We start from the raw sequence: 25,469 nt of genomic DNA on the forward strand, positions 1-25,469 counted from the left end.
CATTACGTTTTGGAAAAAGTAGGTCAAAGTTCAACATTTTTATGAATTTTATTTTATTTTTTTCCTCTTTTACTTTTGGTAATGTGTACTACCACAGTACTGAGGCACCGAATATGGGTGGGTCTACTACCACAGTACTGAGGCACCAAATATGGGTGTGTCTACTACCACAGTACTGAGGCACCGAATATGGGTGGGTCTACTACCACAGTACTGAGGCACCAAATATGGGTGTGTCTACTACCACAGTACTGAGGCACCAAATATGGGTGTGTCTACTACCACAGTACTGAGGCACCAAATATGGGTGTGTCTACTACCACAGTACTGAGGCACCAAATATGGGTGTGTCTACTACCACATGTTAGCATTTATCCCAGAGCCAATCACAGATCCTGTTCCATGAACTCATTCTCCTGCAGTTTCCACAGAACTGTGATCATATATGGAGTATACTGCAGTACTGTGGTCATATATGGAGTATACTACAGTACTGTGGTCATATATGGAGTATACTGCAGTACTGTGATCATATATGAAGTATACAGCAGTACTGTGGGTACTGCAGTACTGTGATCATATATGGAGTATGCTACTGCAGTACTGTAGTCATATATGGAGTATATTACTGCAGTACTGTGGTCATATATGGAGTATACTGCAGTACTGTGATCATATATGGAGTATACAGCAGTACTGTGGTCATATATGGAGTATACTGCAGTACTGTGATCATATATGGAGTATACTGCAGTACTGTGGTCATATATGGAGTATACTGCAGTACTGTGATCATATGTGGAATATGCTACTGCAGTACTGTAGTCATATATGGAGTATATTACTGCAGTACTGTTGTCATATATGGAGAATACTGCAGTACTGTGATCATATATGGACAATACTGCAGTACTGTGGTCATATATGGAGTATACTGCAGTACTGTGATCATATATGGAGTATACAGCAGTACTGTGGTCATATATGGCGTATACTGCAGTACTGTGATCATATATGGAGTATACTGCAGTGCTGTGGTCATATATGGAGTATACTGCAGTACTGTGATCATATATGGAGTATGCTACTGCAGTACTGTAGTTATATATGGAGTATATTACTGCAGTACTGTGGTCATATATGGAGTATACTACAGTACTGTGGTCATATATGGAGTATATTGCAGTACTGTGATCATATATGGAGTATGCTACTGCAGTACTGTGATCATATATGGAGTATACAGCAGTACTGTGGTCATATATGGAGTATACTGCAGTACTGTGGTCATATATGGAGTACAATGCAGTACTGTGGTCATATATGGAGAATACTGCAGTACTGTGGTCATATATGGAGTATATTGCAGTACTGTGATCATATATGGAGTATACTGCAGTACTGTGATCATATATGGAGTATACTGCAGTACTGTGGTCATATATGGAGTATACTGCAGTACTGTGGTCATATATGGAGTATGCTACTGCAGTACTGTGGTCATATATGGAGTATACTGCAGTACTGTGGTCATATATGGAGTATACTGCAGTACTGTGGTCATATATGGAGTATACTGCAGTACTGTGGTCATATATGGAGTATACTAGAGTACTGTGGTCATATATGGAGTATACTGCAGTACTGTGATCATATATGGAGAATACTGCAGTACTGTGATCATATATGGAGTATACTGCAGTACTGTGATCATATATGGAGTATACTGCAGTACTGTGGTCATATATGGAGTATACTGCAGTACTGTGATCATATATGGAGTATACAGCAGTACTGTGGTCATATATGGAGTATACTGCAGTACTGTGATCATATATGGAGTATACTGCAGTACTGTGGTCATATATGGAGTATACTGCAGTACTGTGATCATATATGGAGTATGCTACTGCAGTACTGTAGTCATATATGGAGTATACTGCAGTACTGTGATCATATATGGAGAATACTGCAGTACTGTGATCATATATGGAGTATGCTACTGCAGTACTCTAGTCATATATGGAGTATATTACTGCAGTACTGTGGTCATATATGGAGAATACTGCAGTACTGTGATCATTTATGGAGTATACAGCAGTACTGTGGTCATATATGGAGTATACTGCAGTACTGTGATCATATATGGAGTATACAGCAGTACTGTGGTCATATATGGAGTATACTGCAGTGCTGTGATCATATATGGAGTATACTGCAGTACTGTGGTCATATATGGAGTATATTGCAGTACTGTGGTCATATATGGAGAATACTGCAGTACTGTGGTCATATATGGAGTATATTGCAGTACTGTGATCATATATGGAGTATATTGCAGTACTGTGATCATATATGGAGTATACTGCAGTACTGTGGTCATATATGGAGTATATTGCAGTACTGTGGTCATATATGGAGTATGCTACTGCAGTACTGTGGTCATATATGGAGAATACTGCAGTACTGTGGTCATATATGGAGTATACAGCAGTACTGTGGTCATATATGGAGTATACTGCAGTACTGTGGTCATATATGGAGTATACTGCAGTACTGTGGTCATATTTGGAGAATACTGCAGTACTGTGATCATATATGGAGAATACTGCAGTACTGTGGTCATATATGGAGTATACTGCAGTACTGTGATCATATATGGAGTATACAGCAGTACTGTGGTCATATATGGAGTATACTGCAGTTCTGTGATCATATATGGAGTATACTGCAGTACTGTGGTCATATATGGAGTATACTGCAGTACTGTGGTCATATATGGAGTATGCTGCAGTACTGTGGTCATATATGGAGTATACTGCAGTACTGTGGTCATATATGGAGTATATTGCAGTACTGTGGTCATATATGGAGTATGCTACTGCAGTACTGTGGTCATATATGGAGTATACTACCGCAGTATTGTGATCACATATTGAGTATACTACTGCAATATTGTGATCATATATGGAGTATACTACTGCAGTATTTTGATCATATATGGAGTATGCTACTGCAGTACTGTAATCATATATGGAGTATGCTGCTGCAGTACTGTGGTCATATATGGAGTATACTGCAGTACTGTGGTCATATATGGAGTATGCTACTGCAGTACTGTGGTCATATATGGAGTATGCTACTGCAGTACTGTGGTCATATATGGAGTATACCGCAGTACTGTGATCATATATGGAGTATGCTACTGCAGTACTGTGGTCATATATGGAGTATACTGCAGTACTGTGGTCATATATGGAGTATACTAATGCAGTATTGTGATCATATATGGAGTATACTACTGCAGTATTGTGATCATATATGGTGTATATTACTGCAGTATTGTGATCATATATGGAGTATACTACTGCAGTACTGTGATCATATATGGAGTATGCTACTGCAGTACTGTGGTCATATATGGAGTATACTACTGCAGTACTTTGATCACATATGGAGTATACTACAGTACTGTGGTCATATATGGAGTATACTGCAGTACTGTGATCATATATGGAGTATACAGCAGTACTGTGGTCATATATGGAGTATACTGCAGTACTGTGATCATATATGGAGTATACTGCAGTACTGTGGTCATATATGGAGTATACTGCAGTACTGTGATCATATATGGAATATGCTACTGCAGTACTGTAGTCATATATGGAGTATATTACTGCAGTACTGTTGTCATATATGGAGAATACTGCAGTACTGTGATCATATATGGAGAATACTGCAGTACTGTGGTCATATATGGAGTATACTGCAGTACTGTGATCATATATGGAGTATACAGCAGTACTGTGGTCATATATGGAGTATACTGCAGTACTGTGATCATATATGGAGTATGCTACTGCAGTACTGTAGTTATATATGGAGTATATTACTGCAGTACTGTGGTCATATATGGAGTATATTGCAGTACTGTGATCATATATGGAGTATGCTACTGCAGTACTGTGATCATATATGGAGTATACAGCAGTACTGTGGTCATATATGGAGTATACTGCAGTACTGTGGTCATATATGGAGTACAATGCAGTACTGTGGTCATATATGGAGAATACTGCAGTACTGTGGTCATATATGGAGTATATTGCAGTACTGTGATCATATATGGAGTATACTGCAGTACTGTGATCATATATGGAGTATACTGCAGTACTGTGGTCATATATGGAGTATACTGCAGTACTGTGGTCATATATGGAGTATGCTACTGCAGTACTGTGGTCATATATGGAGTATACTGCAGTACTGTGGTCATATATGGAGTATACTGCAGTACTGTGGTCATATATGGAGTATACTGCAGTACTGTGGTCATATATGGAGTATACTAGAGTACTGTGGTCATATATGGAGTATACTGCAGTACTGTGATCATATATGGAGAATACTGCAGTACTGTGATCATATATGGAGTATACTGCAGTACTGTGATCATATATGGAGTATACTGCAGTACTGTGGTCATATATGGAGTATACTGCAGTACTGTGATCATATATGGAGTATACAGCAGTACTGTGGTCATATATGGAGTATACTGCAGTACTGTGATCATATATGGAGTATACTGCAGTACTGTGGTCATATATGGAGTATACTGCAGTACTGTGATCATATATGGAGTATGCTACTGCAGTACTGTAGTCATATATGGAGTATACTGCAGTACTGTGATCATATATGGAGAATACTGCAGTACTGTGATCATATATGGAGTATGCTACTGCAGTACTCTAGTCATATATGGAGTATATTACTGCAGTACTGTGGTCATATATGGAGAATACTGCAGTACTGTGATCATTTATGGAGTATACAGCAGTACTGTGGTCATATATGGAGTATACTGCAGTACTGTGATCATATATGGAGTATACAGCAGTACTGTGGTCATATATGGAGTATACTGCAGTGCTGTGATCATATATGGAGTATACTGCAGTACTGTGGTCATATATGGAGTATATTGCAGTACTGTGGTCATATATGGAGAATACTGCAGTACTGTGGTCATATATGGAGTATATTGCAGTACTGTGATCATATATGGAGTATATTGCAGTACTGTGATCATATATGGAGTATACTGCAGTACTGTGGTCATATATGGAGTATATTGCAGTACTGTGGTCATATATGGAGTATGCTACTGCAGTACTGTGGTCATATATGGAGAATACTGCAGTACTGTGGTCATATATGGAGTATACAGCAGTACTGTGGTCATATATGGAGTATACTGCAGTACTGTGGTCATATATGGAGTATACTGCAGTACTGTGGTCATATTTGGAGAATACTGCAGTACTGTGATCATATATGGAGAATACTGCAGTACTGTGGTCATATATGGAGTATACTGCAGTACTGTGATCATATATGGAGTATACAGCAGTACTGTGGTCATATATGGAGTATACTGCAGTTCTGTGATCATATATGGAGTATACTGCAGTACTGTGGTCATATATGGAGTATACTGCAGTACTGTGGTCATATATGGAGTATGCTGCAGTACTGTGGTCATATATGGAGTATACTGCAGTACTGTGGTCATATATGGAGTATATTGCAGTACTGTGGTCATATATGGAGTATGCTACTGCAGTACTGTGGTCATATATGGAGTATACTACCGCAGTATTGTGATCACATATTGAGTATACTACTGCAATATTGTGATCATATATGGAGTATACTACTGCAGTATTTTGATCATATATGGAGTATGCTACTGCAGTACTGTAATCATATATGGAGTATGCTGCTGCAGTACTGTGGTCATATATGGAGTATACTGCAGTACTGTGGTCATATATGGAGTATGCTACTGCAGTACTGTGGTCATATATGGAGTATGCTACTGCAGTACTGTGGTCATATATGGAGTATACCGCAGTACTGTGATCATATATGGAGTATGCTACTGCAGTACTGTGGTCATATATGGAGTATACTGCAGTACTGTGGTCATATATGGAGTATACTAATGCAGTATTGTGATCATATATGGAGTATACTACTGCAGTATTGTGATCATATATGGTGTATATTACTGCAGTATTGTGATCATATATGGAGTATACTACTGCAGTACTGTGATCATATATGGAGTATGCTACTGCAGTACTGTGGTCATATATGGAGTATACTACTGCAGTACTTTGATCACATATGGAGTATACTACAGTACTGTGGTCATATATGGAGTATACTGCAGTACTGTGATCATATATGGAGTATACAGCAGTACTGTGGTCATATATGGAGTATACTGCAGTACTGTGGTCATATATGGAGTATACTGCAGTACTGTGATCATATATGGAATATGCTACTGCAGTACTGTAGTCATATATGGAGTATATTACTGCAGTACTGTTGTCATATATGGAGAATACTGCAGTACTGTGATCATATATGGAGAATACTGCAGTACTGTGGTCATATATGGAGTATACTGCAGTACTGTGATCATATATGGAGTATACAGCAGTACTGTGGTCATATATGGAGTATACTGCAGTACTGTGATCATATATGGAGTATGCTACTGCAGTACTGTAGTTATATATGGAGTATATTACTGCAGTACTGTGGTCATATATGGAGTATACTGCAGTACTGTGGTCATATATGGAGTATATTGCAGTACTGTGATCATATATGGAGTATGCTACTGCAGTACTGTGATCATATATGGAGTATACAGCAGTACTGTGGTCATATATGGAGTATACTGCAGTACTGTGGTCATATATGGAGTACAATGCAGTACTGTGGTCATATATGGAGAATACTGCAGTACTGTGGTCATATATGGAGTATATTGCAGTACTGTGATCATATATGGAGTATATTGCAGTACTGTGATCATATATTGAGTATACTGCAGTACTGTGGTCATATATGGAGTATACTGCAGTACTGTGGTCATATATGGAGTATACAGCAGTACTGTGGTCATATATGGAGTATACTGCAGTACTGTGATCATATATGGAGTATGCTACTGCAGTACTGTAGTCATATATGGAGTATATTACTGCAGTACTGTGGTCATATATGGAGTATACTGCAGTACTGTGATCATATATGGAGTATACAGCAGTACTGTGGTCATATATGGAGTATACTGCAGTACTGTGATCATATATAGAGTATAATGCAGTACTGTGGTCATATATGGAGTATACTGCAGTACTGTGATCATATATGGAATATGCTACTGCAGTACTGTAGTCATATATGGAGTATATTACTGCAGTACTGTTGTCATATATGGAGAATACTGCAGTACTGTGATCATATATGGAGAATACTGCAGTACTGTGGTCATATATGGAGTATACTGCAGTACTGTGATCATATATGGAGTATACAGCAGTACTGTGGTCATATATGGAGTATACTGCAGTACTGTGATCATATATGGAGTATACTGCAGTGCTGTGGTCATATATGGAGTATACTGCAGTACTGTGATCATATATGGAGTATACTGCAGTGCTGTGGTCATATATGAAGTATACTGCAGTACTGTGATCATATATGGAGTATGCTACTGCAGTACTGTAGTTATATATGGAGTATATTACTGCAGTACTGTGGTCATATATGGAGTATACTACAGTACTGTGGTCATATATGGAGTATATTGCAGTACTGTGATCATATATGGAGTATGCTACTGCAGTACTGTGATCATATATGGAGTATACAGCAGTAATGTGGTCATATATGGAGTATACTGCAGTACTGTGGTCATATATGGAGTACAATGCAGTACTGTGGTCATATATGGAGAATACTGCAGTACTGTGGTCATATATGGAGTATATTGCAGTACTGTGATCATATATGGAGTATATTGCAGTACTGTGATCATATATGGAGTATACTGCAGTACTGTGGTCATATATGGAGTATACTGCAGTACTGTGGTCATATATGGAGTATGCTACTGCAGTACTGTGGTCATATATGGAGTATACTGCAGTACTGTGGTCATATATGGAGTATACTGCAGTACTGTGGTCATATATGGAGTATACTGCAGTACTGTGGTCATATATGGAGTATACTGCAGTACTGTGGTCATATATGGAGTATACTAGAGTACTGTGGTCATATATGGAGAATACTGCAGTACTGTGATCATATATGGAGAATACTGCAGTACTGTGGTCATATATGGAGTATACTGCAGTACTGTGATCATATATGGAGTATACAGCAGTACTGTGGTCATATATGGAGTATACTGCAGTACTGTGATCATATATGGAGTATACTGCAGTACTGTGGTCATATATGGAGTATACTGCAGTACTGTGATCATATATGGAGTATGCTACTGCAGTACTGTAGTCATATGTGGAGTATATTACTGCAGTACTGTGATCATATATGGAGAATACTGCAGTACTGTGATCATATATGGAGTATGCTACTGCAGTACTCTAGTCATATATGGAGTATATTACTGCAGTACTGTGGTCATATATGGAGAATACTGCAGCACTGTGATCATATATGGAGTATACTGCAGTACTGTGATCATTTATGGAGTATACAGCAGTACTGTGGTCATATATGGAGTATACTGCAGTGCTGTGATCATATATGGAGTATACTGCAGTACTGTGGTCATATATGGAGTATACTGCAGTACTGTGATCATATATGGAGTATACAGCAGTACTGTTGTCATATATGGAGTATACTGCAGTGCTGTGATCATATATGGAGTATACTGCAGTACTGTGGTCATATATGGAGTATACTGCAGTACTGTGATCATATATGGAGTATGCTACTGCAGTACTGTAGTCATATATGGAGTATATTACTGCAGTACTGTGGTCATATATGGAGTATACTACAGTACTGTGGTCATATATGGAGTATATTGCAGTACTGTGATCATATATGGAGTATGCTACTGCAGTACTGTGGTCATATATGGAGTATACTGCAGTACTGTGGTCATATATGGAGTATACAGCAGTACTGTGGTCATATATGGAGTATACTGCAGTACTGTGGTCATATATGGAGTATACTGCAGTACTGTGGTCATATTTGGAGAATACTGCAGTACTGTGATCATATATGGAGAATACTGCAGTACTGTGGTCATATATGGAGTACACTGCAGTACTGTGATCATATATGGAGTATACAGCAGTACTGTGGTCATATATGGAGTATACTGCAGTTCTGTGATCATATATGGAGTACACTGCAGTGCTGTGGTCATATATGGAGTATACTGCAGTACTGTGGTCATATATGGAGTATGCTACTGCAGTACTGTGGTCATATATGGAGTATACTGCAGTACTGTGGTCATATATGGAGTATATTGCAGTACTGTGGTCATATATGGAGTATGCTACTGCAGTACTGTGGTCATATATGGAGTATACTACCGCAGTATTGTGATCACATATTGAGTATACTACTGCAATATTGTGATCATATATGGAGTATACTACTGCAGTATTTTGATCATATATGGAGTATGCTACTGCAGTACTGTAATCATATATGGAGTATGCTGCTGCAGTACTGTGGTCATATATGGAGTATACTGCAGTACTGTGGTCATATATGGAGTATGCTACTGCAGTACTGTGGTCATATGTGGAGTATGCTACTGCAGTACTGTGGTCATATATGGAGTATGCTACTGCAGTACTGTGGTCATATATGGAGTATACCGCAGTACTGTGATCATATATGGAGTATGCTACTGCAGTACTGTGGTCATATATGGAGTATGCTACTGCAGTACTGTGGTCATATATGGAGTATACTGCAGTATTGTGGTCATATATGGAGTATACTAATGCAGTATTGTGATCATATATGGAGTATACTACTGCAGTATTGTGATCATATATGGTGTATATTACTGCAGTATTGTGATCATATATGGAGTATACTACTGCAGTACTGTGATCATATATGGAGTATGCTACTGCAGTACTGTGGTCATATATGGAGTATACTACTGCAGTACTTTGATCACACATGGAGTATACTACAGTACTGTGGTCATATATGGAGTATACTGCAGTACTGTGGTCATATATGGAGTATACTACTACAGTACTGTGGTCATATATGGAGTATACTGCAGTACTGTGGTCACATATGGAGTATACTACTGCAGTACTGTGGTCATATATGGAGTATACTGCAGTACAGTGATCATATATGGAGTACACTGCACTACAGTGATCATATATGGAGTATACTACTGCAGTATTGTGATCATATATGGAGTATATTACTGCAGTATTGTGATCATATATGGAGTATACTACTGCAGTACTGTGATCATATATGGAGTATGCTACTGCAGTACTGTGGTCATATATGGAGTATACTACTGCAGTACTGTGATCATATATGGAGTATACTACTGCAGTACTGTGGTCATATATGGAGTATACTACTGCAGTACTGTGATCATATATGGAGTATACTACTGCAGTACTGTGGTCATATATGGAGTATACTACAGTACTGTGGTCATATATGGAGTATACTACAGTACTGTGGTCATATATGGAGAATACAGCAGTTCATTCAGATGGAGGAGGAGGAGCTGAGGGGGGAGAGGGAGGGGCTACAGGAAGGAGTATTTTATATATATATATATATATATATATATATAGAGAGAGAGAGAGAGAGAGAGAGAGAGAGATCTATCAATCGATTGATTGATAGATATAGATATAAAACACTCCTTCCTGTAGCCCCTCCCTCTCCCCCCTCAGCTCCTCCTCCTCCATCCTCCTCACTGTTCCCTTGGCCCCTCCCACCTCCATATGGACCAGAACATTCCGACGTTCTGCTCTCCTTCTCTGGAACTGCTTTGGTCACCAGAGCTCACAAACACCACTTCACTGCCTCTGTCCAAACCCAAACTCTACACCCATCTGTTTAGAGCTTTCTCTTTGTCAACACAATAGCACTGTCCAGTTTTTAACCTGCCTTTTACTTTGTACTCTGTTTATGGCTGGTTTTATACTTTCCTGTTTACTGTACGGTGTCCTTGAGTGCCAAGAAAGGCGCCTCTGAATAAAATGTATTATTATTATTAGTATTAGTATTATTATTACTATTAGTAGTAGTAGTATTTCTATTTTATTATTATTATTATTATATGTTATGGTGTTCTTTGCTCTGTGCAGTCAGTGAGGCTGGAGCAGGTGGGCGGAGCTACATGTTGGCTACATCAGTGTGTCATGTGACTTCTCAGTTCAGTGTATTCAGAGCTCACATATGAATTCTACACTCTGAACGCTGTCCCAGTGGATGATTTAGATCAGTGTCAGATTTACCCACTGGTGCGATGTAGACAGTTTGCTTCTATTTTTATATGTTAACTTATTTTATTAATGTGATTTTATTACTTGTTAATGCTTTTATTAATTGTATTCAGTGTACAGTACTTTGGTCCACTGGGGTTATTTTAAAAGTACTTCATATATAAAGTTGGGGGAAAAAAAGCAACACCATTATTGATGTTTTTTAACATTCTAAAAGTACCTGTGAGCTCCTTAGTTGAAATACCTTCACAAAGATTCCACAGCCTTTTCCACAGAAGATCTGAGCAGGTTCTGTAATACTGGTGTATCTGACCTGGGAATCCACAGGTTCTAGAAGCAGCAGAGGTGATCAAATATGGAGCTGAGCTCAGCTTCAGGTGGAACACAGATTAGGAACAAATAGAATGGACTCATGTATGTATCTTAGTATGGACACGGACCTGGACCACGGACCTGGACCACAGACTGAGACACAGGACTGAACAGGACACTTTATTTTCAGTGTTAGCGTGGGGGTGGGGGGCTTTATAAATGTTAGATCTGCTATCCTGTTGTTAATGCCTTATTGTGTGTGTGCTAATGCTAACATGCTAAGTTAGCCTGTATGCTATCTTGTGGTTAATGCCTTATTGTGTGTGTGCTAATGCTAACATGCTAAGTTAGCCTGTATGCTATCCTGTGGTTAATGCCTTATTGTGTGTTTGCTAATGCTAACATGCTAAGTTAGCCTGTATGCTATCCTGTGGTTAATGCCTTATTGTGTGTGTGCTAATGCTAACATGCTAAGTTAGCCTGTATGCTATCCTGTGGTTAATGCCTTATTGTGTGTTTGCTAATGCTAACATGCTAAGTTAGCCTGTATGCTATCCTGTGGTTAATGCCTTATTGTGTGTTTGCTAATAGTAACATGCTAAATTAGCCTGTATGCTATCCTGTGGTTAATGCCTTATTGTGTGTTTGCTAATACTAACATGCTAAGTTAGCCTGTATGCTATCCTGTGGTTAATGCCTTATTGTGTGTGATCCAGTTTATCAGTTCTGAAGTAAATAGCAACACACACACAGAGACCACCTGGGTTTTGTAATATAGATTATATATACTTAAATACTCTAATCTAGTAAACGTATCAATTTAATTTTTGAAAAAAATCACTTATTTCTCTTTTTTTTTTTTTTTTCAAATTTCTTGTGCTTTCCCATTTACTACATTCATACTTGCAGGTTTCCCTCATCGCTGGGGTCTGGTGTTGTGTTCTGGTGAAATGACAGAGTGTTTTTTTTATTTTTCAGGTCAAAAAGAGAAATGCCTCTAACAGAAGTGCCCGGTCACAAGATTGGCAGGTAGGCCGTCCAATTAAAACGCAAACACGAGTCAAAGGGTCAAATCTTACAGCGCAGATTAAATCCAACGGAAGCGCAGACACGTGGTCCAGGTTTTAATCAGACTATTGTGTGCAGGATGTGGAGGGGGAGGGGCTGCTTCTGGGAATCTGACCCAGCTTTTATATAATCTATTCTTATCCTTCACAACTGAGAAATTCACAAGATTATTGGACCCTTCCCCACAAACCCAGTGTGACGACAACAAGCTGCAATGAACTCAACCCTAACCCTAACCTCTGGAAAAGCATCGTTTACACAGACCCTTAGGACCAGTGAACCCTTAAACCAGCTGCATTCACACAGACCCTTAGGACCAGTGAACCCTTAAACCAGCTGCATTCACACAGACCCTTAGGACCAGTGAACCCTTAAACCAGCTGCATTTACACAGACCCTTAGGACCAGTGAACCCTTAAACCAGCTGCATTCACACAGACCCTTAGGACCAGTGAACCCTTAAACCAGCTGCATTCACACAGACCCTTAGGACCAGTGAACCCTTAAACCAGCTGCATTTACACAGACCCTTAGGACCAGTGAACCCTTAAACCAGCTGCATTCACACAGACCCTTAGGACCAGTGAACCCTTAAACCAGCTGCATTCACACAGACCCTTAGGACCAGTGAACCCTTAAACCAGCTGCATTCACACAGACCCTTAGGACCAGTGAACCCTTAAACCAGCTGCATTCACACAGACCCTTAGGACCAGTGAACCCTTAAAACAGCTGCATTCACACAGACCCTTAGGACCAGTGAACCCTTAAAACAGCTGCATTCACACAGACCCTTAGGACCAGTGAACCCTTAAAACAGCTGCATTTACACAGACCCTTAGGACCAGTGAACCCTTAAACCAGCTGCATTTACACAGACCCTTAGGACCAGTGAACCCTTAAACCAGCTGCATTTACACAGACCCTTAGGACCAGTGAACCCTTAAACCAGCTGCATTTACACAGACCCTTAGGACCAATGAACCCTTAAACCAGCTGCATTTACACAGACCCTTAGGACCAATGAACCCTTAAAACAGCTGCATTCACACAGACCCTTAGGACCAGTGAACCCTTAAAACAGCTGCATTCACACAGACCCTTAGGACCAATGAACCCTTAAACCAGCTGCATTCACACAGACCCTTAGGACCAGTTATCCCTTAAACCAGCTGCATTCACACAGACCCTTAGGACCAATGAACCCTTAAACCAGCTGCATTTACACAGACCCTTAGGACCAATGAACCCTTAAACCAGCTGCATTTATACAGAGACCCAGCTTCATACATAAACCAGCCTCCTGCTGCCCTCAGTGGCAGCGGCGGCAGCAGCAAAACCTGGGCTGAGCAAGCCAACAACCCAAAAACAAAAACAACCCAAATCCATCTGAAAACCATCCCAAATCACACTAAAATCACCCCAAACTTCACAAAAACCACCCTAAACCACACAGAAACTACCCTCAACCACCAAAAAATCATCCTAAATGACCCAAAAATCACCCAAAACACACAAAAAACACCCAAAATTCCACAAAAAAACACAGGAAAATCATCCTAAACCACCAAAAAAAACACCCTAAATTGCACTAAAATCACCCTAAATCACACAAAAATCATCCTAAACCACCCAAAAACCACCCTAAACACACACAAAAAAACACCCAAAATTCCACAAACAACACAAGAAAACCACCCAAAAATCACCCTAAACCACCAAAAAAGCCACCCTAAATCACACAAAAGCCACCATAAATCACACAAAACCACCCTAATCCACCCAAAAATCACCCTAAATCACACAAAACCACACAAAAACAACCCTTAATCACACAAAAAACGCCAAAAAATTATCCTCAACCACCCAAAAATCATCCTAAACACAAAAAACCCACAGGAAAACCACCCAAAACCCACCACAAATCACAGAAAAACCACCATAAATCACACTAAAACCATCCTAAACCACCCAAAAACCATCCTAAACCACCTTAAACCACCCAAAAACCACCATAAACACACAAAAACCACACATAAACCACACAAACCCCATCCAAAAACTCACAAAAAACCCACAGGAAAACCACCCAAAACCCACCCTAAATCACCCAAAAACCATCCTAAACCACCTTAAATCACCTTAAACCACCCAAAAACCACCCAAAAACCACCCTAAACCACCTTTAAATCACCTTAAACCACCCTAAACCACTTTAAACCACCCTAAACCACCTTAAATCACCTTAAACCACCCAAAAATAACCCTAAACCACCCTAAACCATCCTGAAACATCCTAAACCACCTTAAACCACCCTAAACCACCTTTAAATCACCTTAAACCACCCTAAACCACTTTAAACCACCTTAAACCACCCTAAACCACCCTAAACCACCTTAAATCACCTTAAACCACCCAAAAACCACCCTAAACCACCCTAAACCACCTTTAAATCACCTTAAACCACCCTAAACCACTTTAAACCACCTTAAACCACCCTAAACCACCTTAAATCACCTTAAACCACCCAAAAACCACCCTAAACCATCCTGAAACATCCTAAACCACCTTAAACCACCCTAAACCATCCTAAACCACCTTTAACCACCCTAAACATCCTAAACCCCCTTAAACCACCCTAAACCCCCTTAAACCTCCCTAAACCACCCTAAAACATCCTAAACTACCGTAAACCACCTTAAACCACCCTAGACCACCTTAAACCACCTTAAACTACCCTAAACCACCTTAAACCACCCTAAAACATCCTAAACTACCCTAAACCACCTTAAACCACCCTAGACCACCTTAAACCACCTTAAACTACCCTAAACCACCTTAAACCACCCTAAAACATCATAAACTACCCTAAACCACCTTAAACCACCCTAGACCACCTTAAACCACCCTAAACCACCTTAAACCACCCTAAACCACCTTAAATCACCCTAAACCACCCTAAACCACCTTAAATCACCCTAAACCACCTTAAACCACCTTAAACCAGGGGTGGTGTTCATAGTTCCTGGAACCTCCTGTTTTCATATAGTTTCTGTTGGACGTGGACTTGGACCCCAGCCCTAAACTGCCCCTCTGTGTTCAACCCATTACAAACTGAACATGCAGGGAATTGAACCGTCGACCCTGCAGACATTGGCCCATTCTTCACAAACCCCCCCCCCCCCCCCCCCCCCCGGGCTTTGACCACCAATGAAATCTGTCAAATAAAGCCGACTGTAGGAAACACAGTGTGTGCTTCAGTTTGTGAACAGACTTTCAGTGGAATGTGAATTCTGTTGTCTGAGTAGTTGTGCTTCAGAAACCAGCTGGTCATGTGATGTTTTCAAACACCATCTTTCAGTCCCATATTCAAGAGGAGTCCGGATCTGACTAAAACCTGGGCCACAAAGTCCGAGCAGCTGCTGAGGATAGATGACCACGACTTTACCATGCGCCCGGGCTTCGGAGGTGAGTCCAGTGGGTCCGTAATGCTGCAGAGTTTAGTTTAGTTTTTTATATGGGTATTTATATAGTTTATTTTACATAAGGATAATTACTGCTAAGAAATGGACAGGGTTTTTGTTTTTGTGTATATACACTATATTTCCAACAGTATTCCCTCTCCTGCTTTGACTCTCATATGAATGTCAGGTCCATCCCATTCCTAGTCTATGGGTTCAGTCTGACGTGGCTCCACCCTTTGCAGCTCTAACAGCTTCAACTCTTCTGGGAAGGCTGTCCACAAGGTTTAGGAGTGTGTTCATGGGAATTCTGGACCGTTCTTCCAGAAGTGCATTTGTGAGGTCCCACACTGATGTTGGACAGAAGGCCTGGCTCTCAGTCTGCGCTCTAATTCATCCAAAGGTGTTCTATGGGGTTGAGGTCAGGACTGTGTGCAGGCCAGTCCAGTTCATCCACACCAGACTCTGTCCTCCATGTCCAAATGGACCTTGCTTTGTGCACTGGTGCACAGTCATGTTGGAAGAGGAAGGGGCCGGCTCCAAACTGTTCCCACAAAGTTGGGAGCGTGGAATTGTCCCAAATGTCTTGTTCTGCTGAAGCATTCCCAGTTCCTTTCACTGGAACTAAGGGGCCCAGCCCAGCTCCTGAAAAACAACCCCACACCATAACCCCCCCTCCACCAAACTTTACACTCGGCACAATGCGCTCCCACAAGTATCGTTCTCCTGGAGACCGCCAAACCCAGACCCGTCCGTCAGATCGCCAGATGTAGAAGTGTGATTGGTCAGTCCACAGAAGGCTCCTCCCCTGCTCTACAGTCCAGTGGCGGCGTGCTTTACACCACTGCATCCACCGCTGTGCATTGCACTTGCTGATGTATGGCTCGGATGCGGCCGCTCGGCCACGGAAACCCATTCCATGAAGCTCTGTGCGCACTGTTCTGGAGCTAATCTGAAGGACACATGAAGTTTGGAGGTCTGTACCATCGACTCTGCAGACAGTCGTCCACCTCTTCACACTCTGCGCCTCAGCATCCGCTGACCCCGCTCCGTCAGTTTCCGTGGCCTACCACTGCGTGGCTGAGTCGCCGTCGTTCCCAAACACTTCCACTTTCTTCTAATCCATCTGACAGCTGACTGTGGAATATTTAGGAGCCAGGAAAGTTCACCACTGGATTTGTGTCACAGGTGGCATCCTATCACAGTTCCACGCTGGAATTCACTGAGCTCCTGAGAGAGACCCATTCTGTCCCAAATGTTTGTAAAAGCAGTCTGCATGCCTAGGGCTGGATTTAATCCACCTGTGGACATGGAAGGGACTGGAACAGCTGAGTCTGAGGATTGGGATGGAGGAGACAAGACTTTTGGAAATATAGTGTATTATTGTTATGGAAGGACAGCGTATTAGGGCCACATAAGAAAATAAAAACATTTGTCACTATGAGAATAAAGTCATAGTTTTAAAAAAAACTCATTATTTAACAAGAATAAAGTCGTTAATTAATGAGAATAAACTCATTATTTAATGACAATAAAGTATATACATTTTTTTTTTTTTTTAATATGTGTATTATTATCATGAAATGGACAGCATTTATTTTAATGTGAAATGCTGCTGCAGAATAGACAGTCTATGCTTGATACGCACAGAAATTTAGTGTTGTGTGTAAGAACTTCAGTTTAAGGGTGGGGGGGTTATAAGTTACACTTCATCTGCTCCTTTTGGAATGTTGGACTTTCTTTTATATAATCGTTTTGTTGTTTGGTTTTAATTCAAATCATCATAATCGTCCAGACTCTGATCATTTTCCAAAGATCGCAACATCGTTGACAGCAGTACGTGTCCTGAGGCTCCGCCCACACGGTCTGGTCTATTTGCTGGACAGAATGTGGTCAGGCTTCAGGTCGCTCCACACCGGCTTAAATCGATGACATAACACACAGGATTAAGTCTAAGCCACGCCGCCGCTGCACCGCCCATTAATTACCAAACAACTACAATCTGCAGCCGTACACGCCCACTACCTCCATCTGAATCTGTCACCAGTTCAGATGTCTAAATATGATCACATGTGATGTAATGCTCTACAGTCGGGACAGACCCGTCTCATTCTGCGTCCGTCCGATCCGACAGAAACTCAACAGAAACAGGAAACAAACACAAGCGTCACCAGTCCAAAAAAACACCGAAGCAGAGGCGGGACCTGCATCTCACAGCTGTCACTCAAAGTAACGTCTGCACTGACTCCTCCCCCAGATAATGACCATAAACTGCCTCTAATGCTGCCTTCACATGCTATGGGAATTATGGGAATTATGGAATTATGACTTATGACAAAGTCCAAAATTGCACATGAACGCCCCCTCATGTTGTGTTTTCCTCTGGAGAAGCACAAAAAGATTTAGATCCACCAGATGAAAATGACCTCTGACCTTTTTAATGTGGTGGAGAGCAAGGAGGAATTAATAACAAATGATAAACAACGGTTTTATTAACGACCCGCTGCTGTTAGCAGATGATTTTATACATTTATGAATAAAAGAATGAATGAATGAATTCATTCATTTTTGGTTTTACATCAGTCATTGTACTTAGTGCATTAATCGTAATAAACATAAAAACCAAAAAAGGAATAGGCTAGAAGCAAAAGCTTATTTTTTTGCCTATCCTTTTCACCTTATCCATTGCATACATTAAATTAAATGTGAACAGCATCAAGCATTCACACCAGAATAATAAAAATTAAATAAAATAAAATCAACAACAAAAAACATATCTACCATCCCAATTCAATATTTCTGAATAATTTTAAGCTTAAGGCACTTTTTTTTTTTTTTTTTTTAATTTCGCCAAAGGAGTGAATAACTTAAATGCATCATCAGGTCCATCCCATATTTTCACACCCACAATCCCAGTCCATCTCGACTTCACATTTGTCCTCACTTATCCATTTATAGTATACACAATTAGCAAAAACACCCAATTTTACTGAAAACAAAGTGTCATTTACATGGGGGGGGGGGGTCTGGTTCCAAAGACATGCATTAATAAGTTAATTGGTTTAACTGCTTCATCTAAATTGCCCGTAGGTGTGAATGTGACGTGTGTTTTAAAACCAGAAAAAGGCGTGCAGATGTGATTTTCAGAAAACTCTTTGTTCAGAGCATGCCCGGCCTGTAGATGGCAGTGTAGTGGGGTGCTCCAGAACCGTGAACCAATCAGAACCCTGTTAGCTGTGTAGTCGTTAACAGCTGCGTCTGTTTTGAATCCTTTAGCTCTTTAGTCTTTAGTCGAACAGAACAGACAAATGAATCCAATAAACAGAATATGAAGGATGGAAACACCTCAGAAAAGACTGAGTTTATATCCAGTAAATACACACACACCCTGTTCAGCAGGTGGAGCGGGCGCTAATTAGCTCAGATGCTAACAGTGGCTAACACCAAACGTCCTTATATTTCCGCTTTCGTCCCTGGACCTTCGTCTCCTCAGCTCCGTCCTCTTCCTCTGAACTGGATCGTCACAGCTCAGCCTGGTGGAGTGTTTCCTGCGTCCGTCCGAGAATCTCCGGTTTCCCTCTATTTACACACAAATGCGAAAACAGATTTGCCGTAATCTCTACTTTTTAGAAACCTTTGTTTACTGTGCGCATGCCCGTTGTTGTCATGGAAACGATAGAAACAAATGCAGAGAAAAATGTCCGTTTACAAAACCCCCAGCGACGTGTAAACGGCCTCTTATACAGATCCAGGTCAAAGGTCAGATGGTGATCCCACCTTTTTTCCACCATTGTCTGATTTCCACAAACAAAAGGAGGACCAGAGGTGAGACAGGTGGACTTTTACACAGCAGACCTGCCTTCACCAAACAAAGGGGCGGGGCCACAGCGGATACTGGGACGTATCATGTCTGCGTCTGAAATACTCTGATCATAGCGGTGTTGCTAACCTCTGCAGCCTGTCACTGTTCCACAGATGTTAGCATGGATACAGTCCTCCGCCCAAACTGACAACAGCTGATGGATGTGGGCGTGTCCCCAGTTCTGTGGGCGTGTCCCCAGTTCCACATCTGTCTGGTGGATGTGGGCGTGTCCCCAGTTCCACATCTGTCTGGTGGATGTGGGCGTGTCCCCAGTTCCACATCTGTCTGGTGGATGTGGGCGTTCATTTTTGGTTTTTGGTTTTCTTTATTGTTTATATTTTATCTATTATTATTTAACACTGTTTTATTCAATAATAGTTATCTGAATCCTCCTAAAAACACTTTTTTCTGTCTGAGGCAGATGTACGTTCCTTTGTTGGATTGAACTCAAATCCTGTTCTGATGTTCGTTGTGAACTAATAGAATCTGAACATTTGAACAGGATCTGAAACTGGAATGTCTGGAAAACAGAATTTCAGTTTGAACACAGTTTGAACATTTGCTGATAGAACATTAGATCCTGTTGGGATCAAATAAAAATGTGTTTAGGATTTGTGCAGATTTATGATGGAATTCAATTCTTCAAGGAAATAATCATTTTATAAAAAGAAACAAAAAACAAAAAATTGCCTTTTTAACAGTATCATGATATATCGTATCGTGATCCTAGTATAGCAGTTTGTATCGTATCGCCAGATTCTTGCCCATACACAGCCCTAGTTTTCACCAAGGTTATTATCGTTAACAAAAACTAATGAAATGATGAAAACTAGAATTGTAAAAACATTTTCGTCAACTGAAATAAATAAAAACTATAATTAAAAGAAAAAAACATAACTAACTGAAACTGTATTGTGTGTTTACAAAACTAACTAAAACAGATAAAATTCTGGATCAAATTCCCTTGGTTTTGGTCTTTGTCAATGTCAGATTGATGTTAAATGGATTTCTTTGTCTCTCTCAGTTTTCTGTGCTGTCTCCATACGACACTTTTTGCTCCGTCACTTGTGTTCACTTGTGGTTTCCAGTCGTCTTCTGGTCCCCACTCTACCTGGAAACATGGAGACTAAAGCAGCAGAGTCCTGTCTGGGATTGATTTGAATAGGAGCACAGAGAAGAAGAGAAAAGAGACCACTGAACTACAACTGAACTACAACTAAACTACAACTGAACTACAACTGAACTACAACTGAACTACAACTGAACTAAAACTAAACTACAACTGAACTACAACTGAACTACAACTGAACTACAACTAAACTACAACTAAACTACAACTGAACTACAACTGAACTAAACTGAACTACAACTAAACTACAACTGAACTACAACTGAACTACAACTGAACTACAACTAAACTACAACTAAACTACAACTGAACTACAACTGAACTAAACTGAACTAAAACTGAACTACAACTGAACTACAACTGAACTAAACTGAACTACAACTGAACTACAACTGAACTAAAACTAAACTACAACTGAACTACAACTGAACTAAAACTAAACTACAACTAAACTACAACTAAACTACAACTGAACTACAACTAAACTACAACTGAACTAAACTGAACTAAAACTAAACTACAACTAAACTACAACTGAACTGCAACTGAACTACAACTAAACTAAAACTGAACTAACATTAATACAAATTAATTGCTTAATTCAAGAGTTGTTTTTTTTTTTTTTTTTTTGCTTATTTTAAGAGTTTGTTTTACTTAATTCAAGTTTTTTTTTTTTTTGCTTAATTCAGGATTTTTTTTTTTTTTACTTAAAGAATTTTTTTTTTTCTTTTTGCTTAATTCAGGATTTTTTTTGCTTAATTCAAGTTTCTTTTTTGCTTATTTTAAGAGTTTGTTAGCTTTTTTTTTTTACTTAATTTAAGATATTTTTTGCTTCAGGATTTTTTTTTTTACTTCATTAAAGAATTTAATTTAAAACTAATCTAAAACTAAGCATTTTTGAAAATATCGAAAACTAATAAAAACTATCAAACCTGCTCTAAAAACTAATTAAAACTAACTGAATTAGAGAAAAAGAAAAGTCCAAACCAAATCAAATTAAACTAGAATGAAAAATCCCAAACTATTAGAACTTTGGTTTTCACTCGTCTGTTCATGGACCATAAATTCAAAAAGAAACAAAAACAGAAGCAGATCTAAATGAGGTGCAGTCCTGTTAAAACAGCCTGCATCATTTTGTCCAGTAGGATTAGCGGACTCGCTACTGTGGCTCTGAGCAACTTTTTTTTGTAAATCTGCCCCGCTGCTTTTATGGGATTTGGATCCAAGTGAACAGAGGTCATTGTCTGAAACAAAAAGGTCGACATAAAAAGGAGTCAGGACCTCCAAATACGCCCAGATAATCCAGACTGCATCCACCTGAGCTCCAGTTTCAGGGATAAAAGTCCGAAAAACAGAGAAGGAAAGGAGCCACTAATGCACCGCTGAACCCATTCTGTTAAACTACACTGTGAAAAAAAAAAAATACAGGAAAAAAACAGTATTATTCCAGCAGCAGGGGCACCAAAAAAATACTGTTAAATAATGGAAAATAACCATCTCATAAAAATATGGTAATTTTCCATAATTAAAATACAGTTTTTTGCCCTAAATTTACATGAGATTTTGCTTTTTTTTTTTTTTTTTTTTTTTTTTTTTTAACTTTTTAATGTTTAATAAAGAATATTTACATGTATTAAAACAATCCAATTCCCTATAAATATATATATAAATAATTTTCAGTGAGACTCAGTTGTCCACTCCACTGATAAAAACTGTATTTGGACAGTTTATCAGTGCTTATACATGTTATACATTCACAAAAATACATTTATTCAACATTTTTGTTGTGAAACCTCCTGTAATTACACAAGATATTTGTCAATTAACAAACAAGTCTGGTTCAACTGACAGAACTAATACTTCTGTTACCGTTAACTGTCAGTAATTTTATCTGGTTTCTTTTTTCTTTTTTTTTTTTTTTACAGTATTAAACTTTAAATTAACAGTTTAATCTCATAAATAGAAAAGAAATATTTGTGAAATTATGATACATTTGCAAATGTATTTGAACTGTATTTTCCTCTGAAAAAAGAAAAAAATTTCTTCTAAAAAATTGAAATTTTATGGTTATTCACAGTTTCAGTTTTTTCGTGTTATTTTCTATTTGACATGTAAAATCACAGTCTGTTTTTATCATTTCATTGATATTTTCCTGTATCTGAAAAATACAGGAAAAATCTGTCAAATAAACAGTGAAAATTCTGTGAAATTACAGATTTTTTTTTACAGTGTACTGCTGTTGAACTGTGAACCCATTCTGTTCAACTCTGTCTTTTCTAGGTCCTGCAGTTCCAGTTGGAGTGGACGTACAGGTGGAAAGTTTGGACGCTATTTCAGAGGTTGATATGGTAGGTTTTTAATCGCACTAATCCCAGAATTCCGTTGGTTTTTTAGTGGTTTCATATTTGTGTCGGTGGCGTTCGAGGTCTTTCTGTGATGTTGTTGTTCTTTGGTTGAAGGACTTCACCATGACGTTGTATCTGCGACATTACTGGAAAGACGACCGTCTGTCCTTCCGGAGCAACAACAACCAGAGCATGACGTTCGACGGCCGTCTGGTCAAAAAGATCTGGGTTCCAGACATGTTCTTCGTTCATTCCAAGAAGTCCTTCACTCATGACACCACCACAGACAACGTCATGTTAAGAGTCTTCCCCGATGGAAAAGTCCTGTACAGCCTCAGGTAGACCTGACCTAAACCCAGACCTAAACCCAGGTAGACCCAGACCTAAACCCAGGTAGACCCAGGTAGACCCTGACCTAAACCCAGGTAGACCCAGACCTAAACCCAGGTAGACCCTGACCTAAACCCAGGTAGACCCAGACCTAAACCCAGGTAGACCTGACCTAAACCCAGGTAAACCAGGTAGACCTGACCTAAACCCAGGTAAACCCAGGTAGACCTGACCTAAACCCAGGTAAACCCAGGTAGACCCTGACCTAAACCCAGGTAAACCCCCTGGTAAACCCACTCCCCACAGTGCCTCCTGTTCTGCCACAGTTCCACTCAGTGGGGCAGGAGGTCACCAGGCTCAGCTGTAGGAGGTCCTGTGTAGGTCACCATCCAGTCCTGCCCTCTTCAGCCTCCTCAGGAAGTGGTGGTGCTGGTGGGCTTTCTTTACCACAGCTGGGGTGTGGGTGTTGGTCTGGGGTCCCCTGGATCCCTGCCAGAGGAGACCGTGTCCAGGAGGCCAGGTGGTACCGGAGCTGTGGGAGTCCAAAGCCTGGAGGTGGAGGCCCAGCTGGACCCTGAGCCTGACTTGGACTGGGGCTCATTATCAGACACAGTTCATGAATTCTGCTGTGTCCTTTGTGGGTGAAGTGTCGGCTGTGTGCCGGAGCTGCAGACCAGGATGTTTAACAGTCGGACACAGTCACATGTGGCTTAGGTCGCTGCTGGATGCTACCGCGCTGCTCACACCTGCAGTCCGTTCAGGCAGTGCTCAGATTTGGACGTTAGTGTGTGTCCAGGATGTGAGTGTTGTTGGCAGACCCACAAACACAAGTGGCTCCAGCTGTGGAACTGTGACATGTGTATTTAAGGGGATCCTTCTGGGCCAGTACCAGACTGTAACACAGCTGAGTTTGACCTGGTCCCTCCTGAGAGGCGTTCAGGGCCCAGAGCCAGAGTCTGTAATCCACAGACAGAGGAACAGCTGGAAACGGGCCTAATGTGCACCACATGGACCTGGTCCTGCCAGGATTCCACAGGGACTCACATGACCACAGACCACAGGAGGGTCAGGATCAGCTCTGAGGATCAGGTCTGAGGTAGACCGACCCACATCCATGGCAGGGACGTCAGAACCAACCATCATTCTGGTTTAGTTTGATTTAGTTTGGACTTTTTTTCTCTAATTCAGTTCGTTTTAATTCGTTTTTAGAGCAGGTTTGATAGGTTTTATTAGTTTTCATTTTTTTTTCTAAATGCTTAGGTTTAGTTTAGTTTAGTTTAGTTTAGTTTAGTTTTAGTTTAGTCTTAGTTTAGTTTAGTTTAGTTTTAGTTCAGTTTTAGTTTAGTTTTAGTTTAGTTTAGTTTAGTTTAGTTTAGTTTTAGTTTTAGTTTAGTTTTAGTTTAGTTTTAGTTTAGTTTAGTTTAGTCTTAGTTTAGTTTAGTTTAGTTTAGTTTTAGTTTTAGTTTAGTTTTAGTTCAGTTTTAGTTTAGTTTTAGTTTAGTTTTAGTTCAGTTTTAGTTTAGTTTAGTTTAGTTTAGTTTAGTTTAGTTTTAGTTTTAGTTCAGTTTTAGTTTAGTTTAGTTTAGTTTAGT

At 39.9% G+C, this 25,469-nt stretch overlaps 1 protein-coding gene across 1 annotated transcript in view; it reads left to right on the top strand.

Moving 5' to 3' along the window:
- Positions 1-25,469, top strand: part of LOC115414910 (gamma-aminobutyric acid receptor subunit rho-1-like) — a 44,031-nt gene that overhangs the window by 2,601 nt on the left and 15,961 nt on the right. Inside the window, exons 2-5 of the mRNA XM_030128272.1 lie at positions 12,641-12,710; positions 16,112-16,218; positions 23,483-23,550; positions 23,662-23,885. Coding sequence (XP_029984132.1) covers positions 12,673-12,710; positions 16,112-16,218; positions 23,483-23,550; positions 23,662-23,885 — 437 coding nt within the window. The 5' untranslated portion in view covers positions 12,641-12,672. The remainder of the gene's footprint in view (positions 1-12,640; positions 12,711-16,111; positions 16,219-23,482; positions 23,551-23,661; positions 23,886-25,469) is intronic.

Source organism: Sphaeramia orbicularis, chromosome 24 (assembly GCF_902148855.1).
Source record: "Sphaeramia orbicularis chromosome 24, fSphaOr1.1, whole genome shotgun sequence".
NCBI lineage: Eukaryota > Metazoa > Chordata > Actinopteri > Kurtiformes > Apogonidae > Sphaeramia > Sphaeramia orbicularis.